Source organism: Sinocyclocheilus anshuiensis, unplaced genomic scaffold, assembly GCF_001515605.1.
Source record: "Sinocyclocheilus anshuiensis isolate Anshui unplaced genomic scaffold, SAMN03320099.WGS_v1.1 scaffold785, whole genome shotgun sequence".
NCBI classification, from domain to species: Eukaryota; Metazoa; Chordata; class Actinopteri; order Cypriniformes; family Cyprinidae; genus Sinocyclocheilus; species Sinocyclocheilus anshuiensis.
Window position 1 is genome coordinate 556,578 of NW_015536502.1, and position 19,688 is coordinate 576,265.

General features: G+C 38.3%; 2 protein-coding genes across 2 annotated transcripts in view; both read right to left on the reverse strand.

Moving 5' to 3' along the window:
• Positions 1–4,713: 4,713 nt before the first annotated feature.
• LOC107690201 (zinc finger protein 2-like) lies at positions 4,714–8,165 on the reverse strand. Its single transcript, XM_016488460.1, has 3 exons — positions 7,675–8,165; positions 7,501–7,579; positions 4,714–6,054 (listed from the first exon to the last, which is right to left on the reverse strand). Exons 1-3 carry the CDS (start codon positions 7,990–7,992, stop codon positions 5,234–5,236), a joined length of 1,218 nt encoding a protein of 405 aa, XP_016343946.1. The 5' UTR covers positions 7,993–8,165; the 3' UTR covers positions 4,714–5,233.
• Positions 8,166–8,632: 467 nt separating this feature from the next.
• LOC107690210 (nucleolar GTP-binding protein 1-like) overlaps positions 8,633–19,688 on the reverse strand; it is a 13,632-nt gene continuing 2,576 nt past the window's right edge. Inside the window, exons 3-16 of the mRNA XM_016488472.1 lie at positions 18,995–19,098; positions 18,707–18,843; positions 17,958–18,058; positions 17,779–17,871; positions 17,461–17,652; positions 17,297–17,362; positions 16,187–16,276; positions 15,962–16,072; positions 15,714–15,843; positions 15,535–15,635; positions 15,142–15,339; positions 14,779–14,844; positions 14,531–14,665; positions 8,633–9,080 (exon numbers count right to left, since the gene is read on the reverse strand). Coding sequence (XP_016343958.1) covers positions 8,928–9,080; positions 14,531–14,665; positions 14,779–14,844; positions 15,142–15,339; positions 15,535–15,635; positions 15,714–15,843; positions 15,962–16,072; positions 16,187–16,276; positions 17,297–17,362; positions 17,461–17,652; positions 17,779–17,871; positions 17,958–18,058; positions 18,707–18,843; positions 18,995–19,098 — 1,677 coding nt within the window. The 3' untranslated portion in view covers positions 8,633–8,927. The remainder of the gene's footprint in view (positions 9,081–14,530; positions 14,666–14,778; positions 14,845–15,141; positions 15,340–15,534; positions 15,636–15,713; positions 15,844–15,961; positions 16,073–16,186; positions 16,277–17,296; positions 17,363–17,460; positions 17,653–17,778; positions 17,872–17,957; positions 18,059–18,706; positions 18,844–18,994; positions 19,099–19,688) is intronic.

Consider the following 19,688-nt stretch of genomic DNA (forward strand, 5'->3'; position numbering starts at 1 on the left):
AGTGGAGATTTTAAACAGTATTTTCTAGTACTTCTTTTGTTTGTTATTTTCAGATTTCTAGTCTGGATGTAGTCTGCAACGTCTGAGGTGTATTTTGGATCATCTTCTTGTGAATGCCATAGTACCGATGATAACATCAACTGGTAAGTTAATAATGTCAGTTAGTCGAAGTTAACTAACTTGAACAAAGAGAAGCATAGTAAGTTATCTTCTCTACTCTGCCTCTTTATCGCTAGTAAGGTAATTCTCTTCAAATGCTATTTAAGTCAGAAAGTGTACCAATGTCGTATGTAACTTTAGAGATGGTCCCTAAATAAGTGACAGACGTAACGTTAACATAAAACAGCGAGCTAACAACCTACTGAGGAAAACTGAGTTAAGAAACACCAGTTAAGAATATATTTTGTATTTTATTTTCAAGTTTGTGGTCATGTCGTCTGCATCAGAGGTGTATGGAGTCTTGTGATTGCCTCGTAGCGGTGCTAACAGCAGGTGAGCTTCCATCAGCTTAACTAACTTTAATGTCACTAAATTAGCCTCTAGCTGCTGTTCTCTTACACTTCAATTATGAGACTACAGTGTTTCCCATACATTGAGTACGGGTGTTTTTATATCACTGTAGTTCTGAAGGAAACCGACTGTCTTCAGACAATTTTGGATGTAATTTTAATTTCTTCTTGCATGTAATGTCTGATAAAGCAGTGTTTGTGAGTGGAGCGCTGCTTTGTGTACAGCAGGGGTGCCCAAACTCGGTCCTGGAGGGCCGGTGTCCTGTACACTACAAGTCAAAAGTTATTGAACAGTAAGATTTTTTATGTTTCTTAAAGGGGTCATATGATGCTTTTTTAAAGATCATTATTTTGTGTATTTGGTGTAACAGAATATGTTGACATGCTTTAATGTTAAAAAAACATTATTTTTCAAATACTGTACATTATTGTAGGTCCTCTATGCCCCGCCTCTCTCAAACGCTTCGTTTTCTACAAAGTCCCTCCTTCCGACAAGCGCAGTCTGCTCTGATTGGCCAGCTGACCCAGTGCATTGTGATTGGCCGAACACCGCAAGCACTCGTCGGAAATGTAACGCCCCTTACCATAATCGCGAGCTTCATCTTACAAAATAAATGTAAAGACAGTAAATAATGTCATTAGTTTTACCATCAGTTCAAGCCCGAAAGGGGAACAGACACAGTAATGATGCAGTACACAAGCCGCGGTTAAGACAGCTGACTCTACTGTGATGTGATATGTGTGTGTGCATGAGAGACAGAGAGAGAGAGAGTGAGAGAGAGAGAGAGACACACGGTTAAGACAGCTGACTCTACTGTGATGTGATGTGAGTCCCTCCCTCCCTGAGAGATTCTCCTAACAGATACGGCAGTTTCTCCTGGTTTGAAAGAGTTTTAAATGTCTGATGGATCTGCTGCATTTTCTCATAGAACACTGTCCGTATATCTGTGTATTTGGGGCATTCTGTTAGGAAGTGCAGTTCTGTTTCCATCTGATTCAGATCACAGTGTGAACACAGTCTCTGCTCCGGTGGCAGCCATGTTTTTCTGTGTCTGCCCGTCTCTATCATCAGCTTGTGTCCGCTGAGTCTGTATCTGGTCAACGTGCCTCTCAGTTTCTTATGACACTGTGTGCAGAGTATGTGTAAAAAAAAAAAAAACACTTGCTTTCTAATCTTTGTGTATTCTATCCGTTTTCTTTTCATTTATTATACAGTTAACAAAAGCAAAAAGACCTCTAACACTAGCTTGCTCTTTTCTTTTTCTAGGTTCCCTTTTTATTATATTATTTAAAAAACTCTTGCTACGTGTACTGCATTAAGCTGAGACTTATGGCACTTGTATAGCATTGCTCTTTTGTTGATTTTGATTGCTTCCATTGTCCTCATTTGTAAGTCTCTGGATAAAAGCGTCTGCTAAATGACTAAATGTAAAGGATGGAAAACGGCTGCAGCATTACAGTGTGATACAGGGATTCAATCTCTACGTCTTCAGCAGCAGGTGATAATGGAGGTGTAGAGTGCATTATAGCCGGACTATATCGGGTCTATACTTAACCGAGACGTTGAAATGTCGGCTATTGCTTGCTGGGGAGTGTGTATTTGGATATAATGATCAGTCCTGGGGCCTCATTTATAAAATGTGCGTACACACAGATTTGATCTTAGAGTGTGCGTACGCTAAAATCCACGGCAACGTTCAGATTTATAAAAACGGTCTTTGACGTGGAAAAGTACTTACGGCCACGTCAGGGTCTGAGCAGGCGTAGCCTACGCACTTTTCCTTGTGGCAAAGTCGGAGTACTGCAGCTATTTGAACATCTAAACTGCAATAATAATAAAAGCGGTGTACGTGCAAGCACCGAATTCATCATAAACAATAAAGATGCAATGTAAGAGATGAATGCAGTGTAGTCCGATTTTTTTATTAACGGGAGTTTTTGCGAGATTTAACTGACCTTTTTAGTAGTCTAATGTTGAGAGTTCTTGACTCGCTTTCTGTACACAGTTTATTCCATGTTCTTTTTTTTTCTTTTTTTTTTTAAACAGGAGAACTTGCGAAGTCTTGATTTACTACTAATGCGTAAAATAGAAAAAAAAAAGAATAGGCCTATGTCGTGCAATAACGTTTAATATATTCTATTCAATAACATTGTTAATGGTTTTTATCTATAACATCTGCTGCTTTGCTTCTGTGAAAATGAACATCAGCCTTAAACTTTGTTTTTGTCATTTACATCAGTTATATTTGTATAAAATACACTATATTAGGGCTGCCCCCTAATAGTCGACTAATCGTTAGTAGACCAGAAGAGGCTTGGTCAACCAAAATGTTTGTCGCAGAAAAAAAAAATCCACATTGGCAAAGTCACGCAGATCGCTGATCTATGGTAATACAGTACATCCGGCAGGACATAGTAACTTTACATGGCCGCTCAATCTAATGTTAACCTAGAGAAATGTGAGCTATATTCAAGTGTCTGTGTGGTAGCTGAACATTAGCGCTCACTGCAGGACAGATGGAGGCGCCGGTGCGCTCACTTGCTCTTAAAATAGGCTACTCCGTAATTTTTGGTCATACAGATAAGAGTAATACATCTTTCAAATCTGTAAAGACTCTGTTTATTTATGTGCACTCACAATAATAACAAAACGCGCTTTTGTAAAATAATGAAAGCAAACAGAATGTGCTTCCTGCCATCTCGGTCTGTGAACTCGAGCGCGAAACTCCGTGTATATCTTTGCCTTACAGACATTAAAATATATCTATAGAGAGTGAAATGTCTACTTTCAAATGAACCAATTCAAATGGAAAACAAATATTCTCAGATTATGTAATCCGTGTGAAACATGCACACAGGCGCTTCACTACTGCGTAGATGAGGAGTCGGTGTCGCCGAGTTAATCTCTTAAACCAAAACAAAGAAAGCACTTGTTTATCAGTGAATTATTAAAATGTTAATGCAGCCTCCTTACTGTTTTTCCCTGACACATTCATAGTCATAGCTTCTGCTGGTGCGCTGTGGCAAGCTTTATGCGTGTGCTTGAGCGCTTATTAGGCTTTGTAGGCAATTAAAGGCTCATTATAATGATTTAAATGGCTTATTAATAAACGTGCAATTAGTCGCCTAATGCTTAAAATGAACGATTACTAGTCGACCAGAAAAATCCTTAGTCGAGGGCAGCCCTACTAAATATTTTTGTGTCAGTACATTAATGGCACATTTGAGCAGCATTAGTAAACTGTAAATATAAAGAAATGCCAAATCACATGCAGGTTTTTTCAGACCGGAGACCATAATCGTGTAATAATTTATTTTATTATGATATGAAACACCCAATTTTTCTTTCAATAATGTTTTTTAAAGTTTTGCAAGAATGTCGTGATAAACTTTTTATTAGTTGTCATAGCAAGTGATTTTAAATGTAGGATGGCTCACTTTTTATAAGATGACTTTTGGAAACCTAACTGTTTTATATTTACTACTACTACTTCTACTACAACTACTAGGCTACTACTACTACTACTATTATTATTATTATTATTTATGTTGTTTCTAGAAGTAGCAATTTTGATAACTCAATAGAAAAAAATATAACCACACACACATGGACCTCAATTTCAGACTCAGTAGTTTTTTTTCTCTTTGTGCTCGTCATCCTCAAGCATAGAAATTCGGATATTGGCGTGTGCTCTTTTATATGGTAATGATATTAATTAGGGGGCGTGTACAAGGCGGAGATCTGACACCAGTCAGCTACGCACAATTTCAACATCATTTGCGATTTATAAATGCCACATCTGGAAGAGAGGCATACACACGTGTTTTTGTGCGCACGTTCGTTTTCTCTGAATCGCACTTACGCACTTTTGAGAAATTCTCTTAGAACAAATTTAGGACGGTTTATACAAAACATTTTATAAATGAGGCCCCTGGCCCTGGAGTTTGTTCTGCTCTTCCTCCAGTTGCTCATTCTGGCATGATAACAAAGGGACTAAACTCCCTGTAGTTCAGCCGTATCAGTACCTACAGAGTATCAGCTGTCACTGTCATTTTTGAAATAATTCTTTGTTAAATTACTGAAGTTGAATCAGTACTGTGGATTTTCCCTCACAGTAACATCACAATAATATACTGTCACATTACACAGAATAATCAGTTTCTTTTCCAACACATCAACCTTGATAAGTCACAAATAAAAGACTCTGAGATGCAATTAACTGTTTGAAACTCAATTAACCGTTTATTTCTATTAAATACAACACCGACAAATCCAGTTAGTGTTTCTGCTGTGACTAGCTGCAAATATAAATATATCATCTATAATTATATCTAATTTAGATCATAAACTCTTTGAACAACACATCCTGTACATTTTAGGTACATCTGCTATTCAGGTCAAAGTGAGTATTTCATGTTGAAGGTATCAGAGTCTTAATGTGCTCACACCAGCTTTCTAATGTTGGCTTTCATATGGTCTCCCTGCAGTATGTATACATAATGTATAATGCATCTCACTGCTTTAGGTTTGGCAAAATTACCTGTTTAAAGTTTAAATATCTGAACACTGCAACATTACACTTGGAACTGGCTGCACATCTTATTTTAAACTCTCAGTGGTTGCAGGACACTTGCAAACATCAACAGAATATATCAAATATATTAAAACTACTAAAACATCAAAAGTGGTGTCCTGCACTCTCTGTTGTGAGCATGTGTATCTTTCAGGGTAACGTGTCTTGCTGTGTGTGGGTCTGTATATGAGAGAGCGCGTGCAAGTCAGGGTGGTGTTTCTTGGTGTGTATGCGCAGGTACTGTTTCCCTGCGAATCGTTTTCCACAGCGGGTGCATTCGTACGGTCTTTCTCCGGTGTGGACAGTCTGGTGAGCAGTGAGGTGCCCGGACTGCGTGAAACGCTTCCCGCACTGCTCACAGCGGTACGGCCGTTCTCCAGTGTGAATGCGCATGTGTGTGTCCAAACTCTGCGATGTGGTGAAACACTTCCCACAGATCGAGCAGATGAAGTGTCGCTTGCCGGCTTCACCTGTCCGTAGAGCACCCAACCGGCCATAGAGACCCAGCCCTGAGACGTTACCCAGAGCAACGAGCCGCTGTGCAGCAAACAATGGAGAATTATGGGATATGAGAGAGTCTGACCCGCCAATCCTCTGTGGAGAGGTCTGCAAGTGTGTGAGCGTGTTACGGACAGAGTGCGTGGCCCAATCAGATACCGGATCCATATCAGCCTTCATGCACAAGTCTTCATGAAACACTCGATGGACTTGGGAAGCACGTGCATCTAACGAGGTTTGCGCAAGGGAGAAGGAAGCATTATCTGAAGCAGCCAAGTCGATGCTGGAGTGCTGGGACTCATCAGCGCCGGAGTGTGTGTCTGCAAACGTGAGAGTGTGAGAGTGTGTGTCATGGTCAGGGGAGTGGGAGAGTGTGTGAGAATCCTGTCCCGAAAGTTCAGCTACATCTGGTTTCGGAGAGTCGTGAGTTACTGCAGAAACACTTTCACCTTCATCCTCATCGTCGTCATCATCTGTTGAGAAACACACACAGTATGAACTCATTTTGAAGGGTTAGGTATGAACATTCCTAGTATGCAGTATATTTTCATGCCCCCTCATAGATGCACTAATATTTTGGATCATTTTTAACATATCTGGTTGACAGAATTTTATTTTTAATAATGTAAAAAAGTAATAAAACTTAATTGGTTGCTTCACCATATGCAAAAATTATATATTTTACAAAACAATATTTAATCACTGTAAAAGTTGTAAAAAATGCAAGTATGAAAGTAACAATTGCCATAGAAAATATATATTATATTCAAAAAGGGAATAAGCATGCTTTCAGTATGCAAGGTAATATGCATGTATATGTCACCTTCGGCTTGATCAATTGGAACTTAAAGACAATTAATATTCAGAAAATGTTATCAATCTAACTACTGAAACTATCGGATAAAAACAGCTGAATGACGACACAATTGTTTTCTATAGAGCTGTTTAATAGCTCTGTTTCATAATTAATGAACTGCATCCTTAACACTATTATTGAACTGAACTGAATCAACCTTAAACTAAATTGAGAAGAATAATGAGACTATTGCCTTCTGTAGAGCTGCTTTACAGCTGAAACTGAATGAATTATGACATTGATAATTCTAACTGTTTATTATTGTGAAGCTGCTTTGAAACAATCTGTATTGTATAAAGTAAATAAATATGACTTCATTATCGATTACTTAAAAGTTAAAATATTAATTTACATAGAAAATATGCAAAGGCAAATACTTAAAAGACAATATACATACTTAAGATAAGCATACATATCTCAAATTTGGCTTGGTCAGCTGGGGCTTAAAAGACAATATTCAGAAAATATTATCGATCTAACTGTACTGACACTAAGAGATGAGAACACACAACCTGAACTGAGCTGAACAATAAAACAAGCCCTTCTGTAGTGCTGCTTCATAGCGTAAACTGACGTCGTTTCATAATTGAAGTCTGCAGCATCAACACTTTTATTGAAATGAATTGAATCAACACTCAACTGACTTGAGTTGAATAATGACACTTTTGTCTTCTGCACAGATGCATCTGATGAATGGCGAATCTGACGTCATTTCATAATTCATGAACTGCCACATTGATGAACTGAATCAACATTGACCTGAATAATGACAATATTGTCTTCTGAAGAGCTGCTTTATAGCTGAAATTGAGGTTGTTTCATAATTAGTTACCTTAACAGTTTATATTATGTTTAAGTATAAAATATGAATAGTCTTATAATCTATTCCTTATGCCGAACCGTGACATTTGTTTAAATTTTATTGAAGTTGTGTGCTTTGCCATAAAGTCTGAGGAAGCATTTCAAAAAATATCTCCTTGAATTACAACACAAGCATATAAATTTTTATTAATTAGTGAGTTTCAATGGTAATGCATAACAGGAATGACCCGAGGCGCCTCACCTCCCAGCGGCGGCTGCTCGAGACCTTCCTCTTTGATCTGCATTTGGATCAAATCTCTTTCCTCACGAAACTCAAGCATCTGGAATCCGAACAAAACAAATAATAATTGCGTGTACACTCATCATTTTACTTGCACTATAATCACAAAATACCCAAAACAACTGGTCATCTAACCTCTGCCACTGTACCCCGGCTGGTGGACTCCCCGCCTCCGGGCGTTTTTCTGCCCACTAGCGATTCGCGAGCACTACCATCACACCGACCGTCTCGCGCTACAGTTTTTTCGTCGCTGTACCCCCGCGCCGCAACGATGGACTCTATAAGCTGCAGTTTCCGTCGGAGTTCTTCGTTTTCTTTCTGGTGGCGTGAGATCTCGATGTGTAAAACGGCGTAGCCGTCGTCCACAAGCTCGCAGATTTCTGCCACCGCCGCACGAGTCAGCGTCTCCATGATGGTCGCGAGCTGGGTGTGAAACGCCCGGTAATTCGCCATTCTTCGCGTTTGGGCCGCCTGTTGGTCCCGCGGAAAACCGTGTACGGTGATTACTGCGTTCGTTGTCCGTGAAGTAAGGCTGTCCTGTGTTGTTTTGATTTTCGGTCTGAAACGGTGTAAACGCTTTGAAACTGTTGCTAGTGGAGGCTGATGTCGTTTCCGGGGGGGGCTTCGCTCAGATGTTTTGTCAAAATAAAAGTCACGTGGACTATTTTTGTAACGTTCAAACTAAAACATCATGAAGTGCCAATATAATTATTACCAATGAAACGTCTGATAACTGAATTCACAGGTAACTAGGACACAGATAGCGTACAAAATCATATGATTTAAATGCATAAAAATGTATCCTCCTAAAAAACGTTCCTGTTTTTAGTTACACTAAACAAATATGGGCAAAAGGTGGTCCTTTTGTGAGTGTGTGCGCGTTTGTATACACACACAAAATGTAAACACAATTGCAGCAGTTCTGATATACAATAACTTAACTCATGCTCTGAGATTTGCTTAAATATATTAGAAATAAAATACAGAAATCTTAATCCAAGTACATTGGAAGGTTCTGGACTCCCCATCCCACACAGAAAGACAAACATCACAAGACTAACATGACTCAAATTTAAGAGACAATTTCACACAATTTCAGGTTCAATACTTTGGGTGGTTTATTTGACTGCCAAACAACAGCTTTAGATCATTTATTTTGTAAGTGATGAGTTCAAAATCCTGATCCTGTACATTTTGTTATCATTCTTCATGATATAAGACATTTCCAATTATGCAATTAACATACATTTCAATAACTAATTCTTTCATGGTTACAGGTGTATTATCATCTGTATCAAATAACTATTAAAAGTACAGAATATAACATTTATTAATCATGGCATAAGGACAGGTATGAGTACATAAGATAGAAGCGAATAAGGCTGCATTTATCTGCGGCTGGTGCTACCAGATTTCCTCTTCCCAGCAAAGAGATGTTTAGGTTTGACATCAAACACATGTCGATCAGATTCACCCTTCCTTCCCTGCTGGTTCATGTCCTTCTGCGAGTTCTTCATCATGGTCTTTACCTTCTTCAACATCTGGGGCAAATATGACAAACAGACAGTCCAATGAACACATTACTCTATGAAAATCTTGTTAACACTTTGCATTAAGGTTCCCTTTGTAAAGGGTTTATAAAGGTGTTCATTAATGACTAATAATTATAAATCATGGAAAAACAGACATGGATAATCATGGATAACTGCATTAATAAAAAGCCAATAAGTGAGCCATTTTAACTCGTGTTTTAAATCAGTGGTTCTCAACCTTTTTTGGGCCAGCGCCCCCCTACCCATTATCCAGGTCCCTTACCGCCCCCCATTAAATTAAATGTAATCTAATCATCTTCACTGAATATTTAAGTTGATTATCATTTTGTGTTTATAATGAAGACTGTATACTTACAGTAGGCTACCATATAAACGTTTGGGGTCATTAAATACTTACATTTATTGACTCATTAAATTGATAAAAAAGACAGTAAATTGCTTTTTTTACAGTAAATTATTTGACAATAAGTGCGTTTTACAGAGTTTTTAAGCATGTTGGTGATTTTCAGCATTTTGGCGATGTTGAGTTTTCTGACACTGACCCTGTTGCCCCAAACAGGTCCGTTTCTAGCCAATTTGGCGCCCTAGGCGAAATCCCTTGATTCAGCATTTCGACACCTCCGTAAGGATGCATTTAACTCGACAAAGCGGTCTAATAAAGGATGTATTGATCTCGTGAATTAGCAAATTTTACTATACAAATATTTTTTAATTGGATGTTAAAGTTTATATGGGAATATTACATGACACGCTGATCCTTTAACAATGCATTGCCGCAAAAAACGCACACCTTTTGGACAAATCTGCCACAAATATTTGGACAAATGTGCCACAAATACTGCCTAAACAAAATACTGATTTTGTGCAGTTTATTTACTGTACCAATATTTTAAATTGGCCTTTGAACTTAGCTTTATTGCATGGCAAAAAAAAGTGTTACCTTGCCAAAGCACTGACAGAGCCCACTGATCTAACGGCGTTGTTGAGCGCTCCAAATGCAAACTTTGCATGCAACAATCGGGCAGCAATTGACAGCACTGTGATCTAGTGGCATACAGGCATCGTCAGATTGACAGTACTCTAGCCCAATAATGTTGGGGGATCCAGTGGGGGCAGTCATATTTCAGGGTGACCGTGCCACTCTTTATCACAACCCTGCTAAAAGTGCCAGTACGTGCGCTCATTGGCACCCCTTCAGCTGGTGGCCACCGCCTAGCTCGCCTATGCCTAGAAACGGCCCTGGCCCCAAAGCTTAGAGAGACTTTAAAAATTCCTGTTTAGAATTTATTCACAGGGGAATTTATACAGAAGAGATTTCAGTTTGTTCTTCCTCTCCTGGAAGTCTTGAACACCCTTGTACTGCTGTGATTTTACCTCTAAATTTTGGGTGGATGTTTTCAATTAGCTTTCAGTGAAAAATTAAAATATTTATGCTTTAGTAATAGAAAATATCCTGTTTTTTTCCAAATATACTGAATTCCCTGTTTTCTGACTGAACATGGTCATTTTGGTGGGTAAATATAATGAATTGAAATTACATTTATACAAATAAATGTAAATGTAAAGAAGATTTTGTGAGAATATAAAAATAAAAAAACACGAAGTAGAAAGATGGAAAACATATGCTCCTTGTCAAAATAGTTACTATTTTAGCACTGTCCTGATTCATATATGTGACCCTGGATTCACAGCCGACACCCAAGCATGAATAAATGTTTTATTTATTAAGGATGACGACGACGATCAACAGCACAAGACATGCCTAAACAGCGAGAGAGAGAGAGAGCGAGAGAGCGAGCGAGCGAGCGAGAGAGAGAGACTGCCTGAATGACTGAGCGCGTCCTCCATCAGGTTAAGTCATATTCATGAAAAAAAATTAGTTTGCGATGTCCTAAGAGTAATGTTGTCGTAATATCCTAATATCTTTTCAATGTTTAGGGGTAACGTACTCCCTCATGACTGGTGTCAGTGCTATAAAGTGAAGCATCAGCTTCATTTCCCCCTGTCGTTTATTCCAAACGTCACTGATGTCACTGCAGCTGCTGGCAGTTCCAGATAGCTCCGCCCTTGCACCATAGCTCGTGACCGGAAGAGTAGAGGAGTCGTTTTGAGAGGGAGGGGAGGTTAACGATTTTGATTAAAGATTATGAGGGCACATGAATTAAAAAAAAATAATGAAGTGCACAGATAAATTATTTATAATAAACACTACAGTATTCCATTAAAAAATAAGAATTTAAAATTTTGATTTCATGGTGACTAAGTAAAGAGTAGTTGCTATGGAAATGATACACCATCTAATCTTGTATTCATGTTGGTGTAATGGTAGGTAACACTACTATACCGGACGCGAACGCCGCGACACATTGCATCAAAGCCCAGTGTTTATGTCATGGAACGTGCTCTACAATAAACCGGTTCTGCGTTCTATTTCTGACGCACTCCACGCACTTGAGCTACCGCGCCACTAACTGGACAGATAGATATGGAAAGTTCGCTTTGATGCTCCCGGTGTATAGACGGCGTCGGGACGTTGCAGATCATTTTCTTTTGCAAGTTTCAGCTCCTACATCTTTTGGTAAAAACTCGCCTTAAAGGGGGGGTACAATGCGGTTTCATGCCTTCAGAGTTGTTTACACTGTTAAAGAGTTTAATTCTCATGCTAAGCATGGATAACGTTTCAAAAAACTATTTGGACGTTTGACGGAGTATTTCTGTGGCAAAAATCTTACTTCCGGGTTCGGACAAGTTTCGGAGAGTTTTTTTCGATCGTGGCTCTTCATGACGTAAACGAGGGTGGAACTCACTGATCTATATATGACTCTATTATAGATCAGTGGTGGAATTCCTTATATGGGCATTTCTCCCGGAAGAACGCGCTTCATGCTCGGGAAGAATGTCTCCAAAGAAGTGTGTTTTTGGTTTTAAGGGAAAGATAACACTGTTCAGCTTCCTAAAGAACCCAGCGTTATGTAAACAGTGGATACAGTTTGTTTTTCCGGGGCAGCAACAGAGTTTCACAAGTGTGTTTGTTGACGAACGTTTTATAAACAAGGCCCAGTTCGATGCTGGATTTGCACATTGTGTGATACTGAAAAATGGAGCGGTCCCAGCTATAAAAGATCCCGGTCATGATTCAGAACTGCAGACGGTAAGTGAAACGGCATCAAATGTCTGTTTTGTTGGCAATCGGTGCAAGTGCTCGTCAATCTTTAGCTCCGCCCACGGCGCGCCTCCAGGAGCTCGGCTGTTTCCGGAGAGAATCGTAAAGCTGTATCTTTCTTTTATAAATATAATAAAACTAAAGATTTTTGGAGATATGAAGGATGCAATACTACTCTATAGGTACTCAAGATTAACATGAGATTGGGTGAAACTGTGTGTGTTATGTCACCTTTAACCAAATGCCCCCCTTTCAAAAATATTGTTTCGAGCGCCCCCTCGGTGCTCTCTCCGAACGCCCCCGTTGAGAAACACTAATTTAAATGCTTAATAAATATATTTATTCATACTTATTTCACTCAAAACCAGATTCCTGATTTATTTCATGATGCAGCAAAAATGGACTATTGTAGTGGGACTGAAGGATGTTGTATTTGTGGTTCTTTTCAATATTTTGTCATGTCACTTTTCTTTCTATGTTGCTTACCAGAAGCTGCTCTGCGTCTTAACCACGATACTCTGCATAAAGGTAATGATGCCTATCCACAGCAATGTATAACACCTGATTTCTTGTTTATCAAGATGAAATTATCAAAGTTTATTTTGGAAAAAACAAAAAACAAATAAAAAAAAAAACAGAGACAAAAAAACAAGAGCACAACCATGACTTCATGAGATATTTGTGTGGACAAAGGTGTGTTTGTAGTTACATTTTTACGTTACGATAAAAACATTTTTCATGAGAAGTCATGCTGTTAGGACTGTTCCAGCATGCTCTGAAGTGCAATTTTAATCTCATGTTGTACTGATTTTATGGGTAAACTAACAGAGGTGTCATCACAGACTATGTTTTTCAAGTGTCTGTGTAATCGCTGTGCTAGTTTATTAAATTAGTTACCATACAAATAAAAATAACCTCTGAATTGTAATGAGTTTACTTGTATAAACCACTTCATAAGTCATGCTCATTTAAACAATTTTGTTTCAAGTTAAAAGTTTTGTTTTATGGTTATAGTGCAAAAACAATAAAACTACTAGTAAAAACTTTTATACTAGTAGTATAAAAAATACTACTTTTGTGTGAAAAAGTGACGTGACCAAGTATGGTGACCCATACTTGGAATTAGTGCTCTGCATTTAACCCATCCAAAGTGCACACACACAGCAGTGAACACACACACACTGTGAACACACACCCGGAGCAGTGGGCAGCAATTTATGCTGCGGCGCCCGGGGAGCAGTTGGGGGTTCGGTGCCTTGCTCAAGGGCACCTCAGTCGTGGTATTGAAGGTGGGAGAGAGCGCTGTACATTCACTCCCCCCACCCACAATCCCTGCCGGAATAACCATTAGGCCACGACTTCCCCTAACATTACATTAGTGTACATTAATAATTAATGAATAAATGATGTGTGTGTCCACTTTACATTAAGGTGCACTTTCATAGGTTAAGGTTTATAATTCAAGAATAAATGGTTCATCCTACATAAGGTTCACAGGTAACTAACATTAGAATATAATTTTTTGTCTTGAATATTTCAGGAAGTTATGGTTGTGGTCCTTTTTCCTCCCAAAATAAAGTTTGTTAATTTCATCTTAAACAAGAAATCAGGTGTCATGGTTGTGCTCTTATGTTTTTGTAATTTGTGTGTTTTTTTTTTTCCAAAATAAACTTGAATAATTTCATCTTGATAAACAAGAAATCAGGTGTTATACATTGCTGTGGATAGGCATCATTAACATTTTGCAGAGTATCGTGGTTAGGACACAGAGTAGCTTCTGGTAAGCAACATAGAAAGAAAAACGACACGAGTCATGACATATGAGAAAACCACAAATACAACACCCTTCAGTCTCACTCTAATAGTCCATTTTTGCTGCATTATGAAATAAATCAGGAATCTGATTTTGAGTGAAATAAGTATGAATAAATATATTTACTAAGCATTTATAACATGAATTAAAAATGGCTGGCTATTTGGCAGGTATTGTGTTAAAGTCAACCTTGTTATTCATGCAGTTATAACTGTCTATCAATGATAAATGAATTACTAGTCATTAATGAACACCTTTATAAACCTTTACAAAGGGAACCTTTGTGTTAGCAACATCTCTATAACCTGCAATATGACTGACTACCTTTCATAATTTCATTTCATATTTGTCTTGAAAATTAATTTATATTAATATCCATTATATTTATAATACTATCTATAATATTGATTTCAGAATATGATTTGTTAAAGAAGATTATGCTTCAGGTAACACAGGAACTACCTTGGCATCTCTGACTCCTGATTGGTCCCTTGGTGGTCTCGAGGCGCTCTGACTGCGAGTGCGTGACGTTGGTGGTGCAGAGACTTCCCTCTTCCTCTTTCGGACCAGAGAGCGAGATCTCCGAGCATAATGGCTCTAGAGGGACATAAGGTGAACACAAGAATGCTCAGAAATGGATCACCATTATTAAATGGCATACCAAATCAAGTGTGTTACCAATACAGTTTCAGGCTAATGGAAAATCTTACATCATCTTTATCGGTCATGTCCAAACCCAGATCAGCCATCTCCTTCTCCAGAGTCGCTCTCTCCACCTGCACCACGTATACCAATCAAATCAATCCATCTTTAACCATCTAACTAATACTTAGGGTTAGTTGCGTGTAATTATGCATACTTTACGTTATCACTACAGTAAGTACATGTAATGTGTAACAAGGTTAATGTAAAATAAAATGTTACCAAACGTTAATAAAAAATATGGGTTTTTGAAGCGATTAATCTTAATAACTACATACTTCACCTAAAATATGTAAGTAATAGCTGATATAAAACTACTTGCTATCATTTAAACATATACAAAAATAAGACTGCTGGACAGAAAGACTGACCTTCTTGGCTGTGCGGGGCATTCTGGATCCCTGTGTGTCTTTCTCTTTGGATGAGAGAATCTTCAGCTTCCGTTTCTCGCGAATCTGACTGGCGAGTTGACGGATCTCCTTCATCTCTTCATCCTCACTCTCCTCCTCAGAGTCGTACTCTCCGGCCTTCGCACGCAGCTCCTCTTCCTGCTCCAAATCCTCCAGCCTCTGAGGATGAGAGAAGGGACAGAAATTCAAAACATCATCTCAAACAAGGATGTAACAAAATATTCAATACTGAGGCCACAAAAGGTCAATTAAAAAAAAAGAATAAATAAATCCATATGAGCAACAACTAATCTGAATTTCGGGAGGCATTTTTTTGGTCCTGAAAAGAATATCTAATGCATTTTTTTTTCATACCTTCATGATCTCAGGGTCAATGTAGTCAGCAATATTGTGACCCTCCCAAATCTCAGGAATCTTATCCTGCTTTTCTTCTGGATTCATCAAGTCCCAGTATTCTGAATACACAAGACAACATTTTTAGATGCGTCTGGAGTCTATATTTGTGTACATGTGTATGTGTGTTTATATCTTACTCTGTAGATCCAGTGTGTAATCGTCTCCCAGCTCGACCTCCAGGTCTCTCTCCAGTTTGCGTTTGGGAGCATTCGTCTCCATCGCCTTCCTACGGAGCAGAGCCCCCTCAGGAATAAATGGAGACCTATTCTGCACAAACCAAATCAAAACCTTTTACAAATGCACTACGTTTGCAGGAAGCATTTATAAAGAAATATGCTTATGACCAAGCGGACACTGATCTAAGAAGTGTGTGAAGAGCATGTACCTTCTGATCTCTCTTGGTGGGCACTGCCAGATGGAGTCTGTTCAAAACATCATGGACCTTCTTGGTTTTCATCTTTGTGTCCACACGGTGAGCCAACAGCCGATCACATGCCTGTAAACCACCAATCTACATCAGCCTACAATACTCTCTTACTCTCTAAATTGGTACATGAAACGAATAGGCTGATTTCAGTGAGCATGTGTGAGTGAGTGGTTGTGATCTTACCTCAGCCTTCACCTGCATCACTCCCTCTTCCGTCAGAGAGCTGGTCTCAATCACTAAGATCCCCTCAGCAGTAAGATCCGTAAAGACTTTCTACATTCACACATAGAGCTCAGTTTCAGTTTCACTGCAGAAAGCTTCAACCAGTTGCAGCTAACCATTCTCTCGTGATTTCTCCTATCATCCTCTAAACTGTTTGAGATTAAATTAACATATATCTTAGTCAAATGATGCAATTGCAAGTTTATGAAGCTAGGAAGAAGAAAACTGGTTATTATAAAACTTCTGTTAAATTGAAACTGAAAATTGTCCCCAAATTTGTGTGTGGTTACTTTGCTAAACACAAAAGGTGAATCTTCACACCAAAAGTTCATAAAAGAACAAAAAGCACCATAAAATTAAAATGTGTTTGAAAGAAGTCTCTTATGCTCACCAAGGCAAAAACAGTAAAATAGGTTTAATACGTATTACAATTTAAAATATATTTTCTATTTTATTATATTTCAAAATATAATTTATTCCTGTGATGCCAGGCTGAATTTTCAGCAGTCACTACGGCAGTCTTCAGTGTCACATGATCCTTCAGAAATTATACTAATATGCCGATTTGACGCTTGGCTCAAATATTTCTTATGATCCTTAATGTTGAAAACAGTGGAAACCGTGATGCATGTTTTTCAGGATTATTAGACTACTGTCAAATAAAAAGATTTAATAAAAAGTTTACTGTCAATTTTGATCAATTTAACATCCCTATGAATAAAAGCATTCATTTCTTAATACTTAAATAATACTTAAAATTTCTCAAGTGTTTAAGAGTTATCCTGTTCTTTGGGACGTTTATTCACATATTGTTTTGAAGTGCTTGAGTTCACCTGTCAGAATTTCATAAGGCTTTAGACTCCTCGGAATATAATACATGAACCTGGACCTATTTTTTAGGATGCTTTTTCAACATTTTTGAAGCTAAACAGATGTTTTCACTAAGAATTGTCACCGTATGGGAGAGTCTAGTCACACTAGATTCTTAAGAGTAAATAATGACAGAACCCCTTTAAATTTCTTTCAGCTCCAGGAATTCCTGGCCTGAATAGGATTTAGAATCTCAGTTACCTGATTCTCCTCCGAGAGTTCACTGATCTTCCTCACGTCACACTTGTTGGCCATCACGATCAGAGGCTGCATCACACAAATAATCATCTTTGCCATCCTTCAGCACAACAAAACTATATGCTGTTTTACTGCATTTAAATTGACATCTTTATATGTGTGTGTACCTTGTTGGCAAACAGCGGACGTATATTGTTGAAGAGCTCTAGCTGTTGTGAGAGCGTGTGTCCGCACTGCTCTGACACATCCATGACATAGAGGACAGCAGCACGCAGGTGAGCCAGAGCGGTGATGGCCTGCATTTCTATGGTATTCCTTTCTTCAAGAGGATGATCCAGAATACCAGGGGTATCAACCACCTAAAAACACACATCCATAATTATCAGGTATAACATCAGTTTAGGAACATTTTCATTATATTCATATAATATTAAATCAGTGCAGTTAAATACTGTCTGAAAACCATGCACTTTTCGAACACTCGCCTGCCAGCGCAAGTATCTGTAATCCATATGACCCACAAACAAAGATTTGGTAGTGAAGGCATACGGCTGGACCTCAACATCAGCTCGGGTCACCTGTACACACATACTCCATTAAAACTTAATATTAAAAACAGAGCACACACTTGACATTTAACCTACAATCACATGCACAAACAAACCTTGTTAATAAAGCTGGACTTGCCAACATTGGGGTAACCACACAGCAAGAGGGTTCTGGTGTTTGGGTCAATAGTGGGTAAACGGGACAGATGCTGCCGCACTGTGATGAAATAAATATGCATTTATAATGTGCATCTAAAAGTTTTAAAATGATGTAAAAGAGTTATTTATTTTTTTGTACATTTATGCTTTGAACAAAGAAGCCAAATATTTCTTCAGAACCATTTAGAAGTTGATCAAAAGTGACAGTAAAGTTATTTAAATTGTTACAAAAGATACCCATTTCAAATAAATGCTGATCTTTTGCACTTTCCATTCATCAAAGAATATTGAATGGTTTCCACATAAATATATTAAGCACAATGGTTTTCAACAGTGAGAATTATAAGAAATATTTCTTGAGCACCAAAGGATCATGTGACACTGAAGACTGGAGTAATGATGCTGAAAATTCAGCTTTGCCATCACAGGAATAAATTACATTTTAAAATATATTAAAATAAAAATATTTTTACAATTTCACAATGTTACTGTTTTTACTCTATTTTTGATCAAATAAATGCAGCCTTGGTAAGCATAAGTTAGTGTTTTAAAAATTCTTAGACCCCAAACGTTTGAGCACTACAGTATAAGCATTTAAATTCAATGATTCCGCATCTGTATGACATAATCTGGCCATGGTCTATGTTTCAGTTTACCAGAAAATTGTCTTATGTTGGAAAGTATCTGTGGATGTAAGTGTTTGCACCTTGTTCTAAATACTCCAGACTCTGTTTCTGTCGCTTTAAGATGGTGCACATGCGACCTAGTGCGGCCCGTTTCAGCTGCTTGCAACGATACAGCGAGTCTCCATACTTCATCAGCCGCACATAATCTTTAGCAACACTACAAATGCACAGACATACAGTTTAACTCAGTTAAATTAACTTCAAATACCCACAGATGAGACAAAAAACAGCCAGCTTATTTAATTAAACCAGCCACAAATTAATGCTAAAAGTAATGTGCATGATGTTGATAAATTCAACAGACTCACTTGTCAATAAGGTTTTTGGCGATGTTGATCTGACCCAAAGCCAGTTTATAATGATCTTTATCATACAGCACATTCATCAGATCAGCATAGAAGGGGTGAATGTCCTGAAACACACACACTGGAAGTCATTTATCTACTAAAAAAAAGGGATGTTTAAAGGGTTAGTTCACCCAAAAATGAAAATTATGCTGCATTTTACTCACCCCCGAGGCATCCTAGGTGTATATGACTTTCTTCTTTCAGACGAATCCAGTCGGAGTTATATTAAAAATTGTCTTTAAACTTTCAAGCTGTTTCATGGCACTCAGCGGGTGTTGCATTGCTTCAGTCCAAAAGAACTTAAATAAAAATCGCCCATCCATAAAAATAAAAAAAAGTCTCGCACGGTTCCAGGGGGTGAACAAAGGTCTCCTGTAGTGAATCGATGCGTTTTTGTAAGAAAAATATCCATATTCAAAACGTAATAATCACTTTAATGCAGCTTGCACCAACAGTTTTACACAGAAGCAGTTCCGGGAGCATGACGTATGAGGTCAGTGCTGTGCATGCGCCAGTGAGTCTCGTGAAAGCCAACGTTTGTTTACAGTAGGGGTGCTCCGATCAGTTTTTTTTTAGGCCGCTCACCGATCGCCGATCACAGAAAGCAGTATCTGCCGATACCGATCACCGATACCGATCTTTTTAAAGCCTTCTT

What these genes read in the sequence shown, in the direction of transcription:
- LOC107690201 (XM_016488460.1), bottom strand. Translation starts at nt 7,992, where the DNA reads ATGGCGAATTACCGGGCGTTTCACACCCAGCTCGCGACCATCATGGAG. An exon ending in GCCGGGGTACAGTGGCAGAG is followed by an intron (nt 7,580 to 7,674) that starts GTTAGATGACCA and finishes TTCGGATTCCAG; the next exon opens with ATGCTTGAGTTTCGTGAGGA. An exon ending in CGAGCAGCCGCCGCTGGGAG is followed by an intron (nt 6,055 to 7,500) that starts GTGAGGCGCCTC and finishes GTTTCTCAACAG; the next exon opens with ATGATGACGACGATGAGGAT.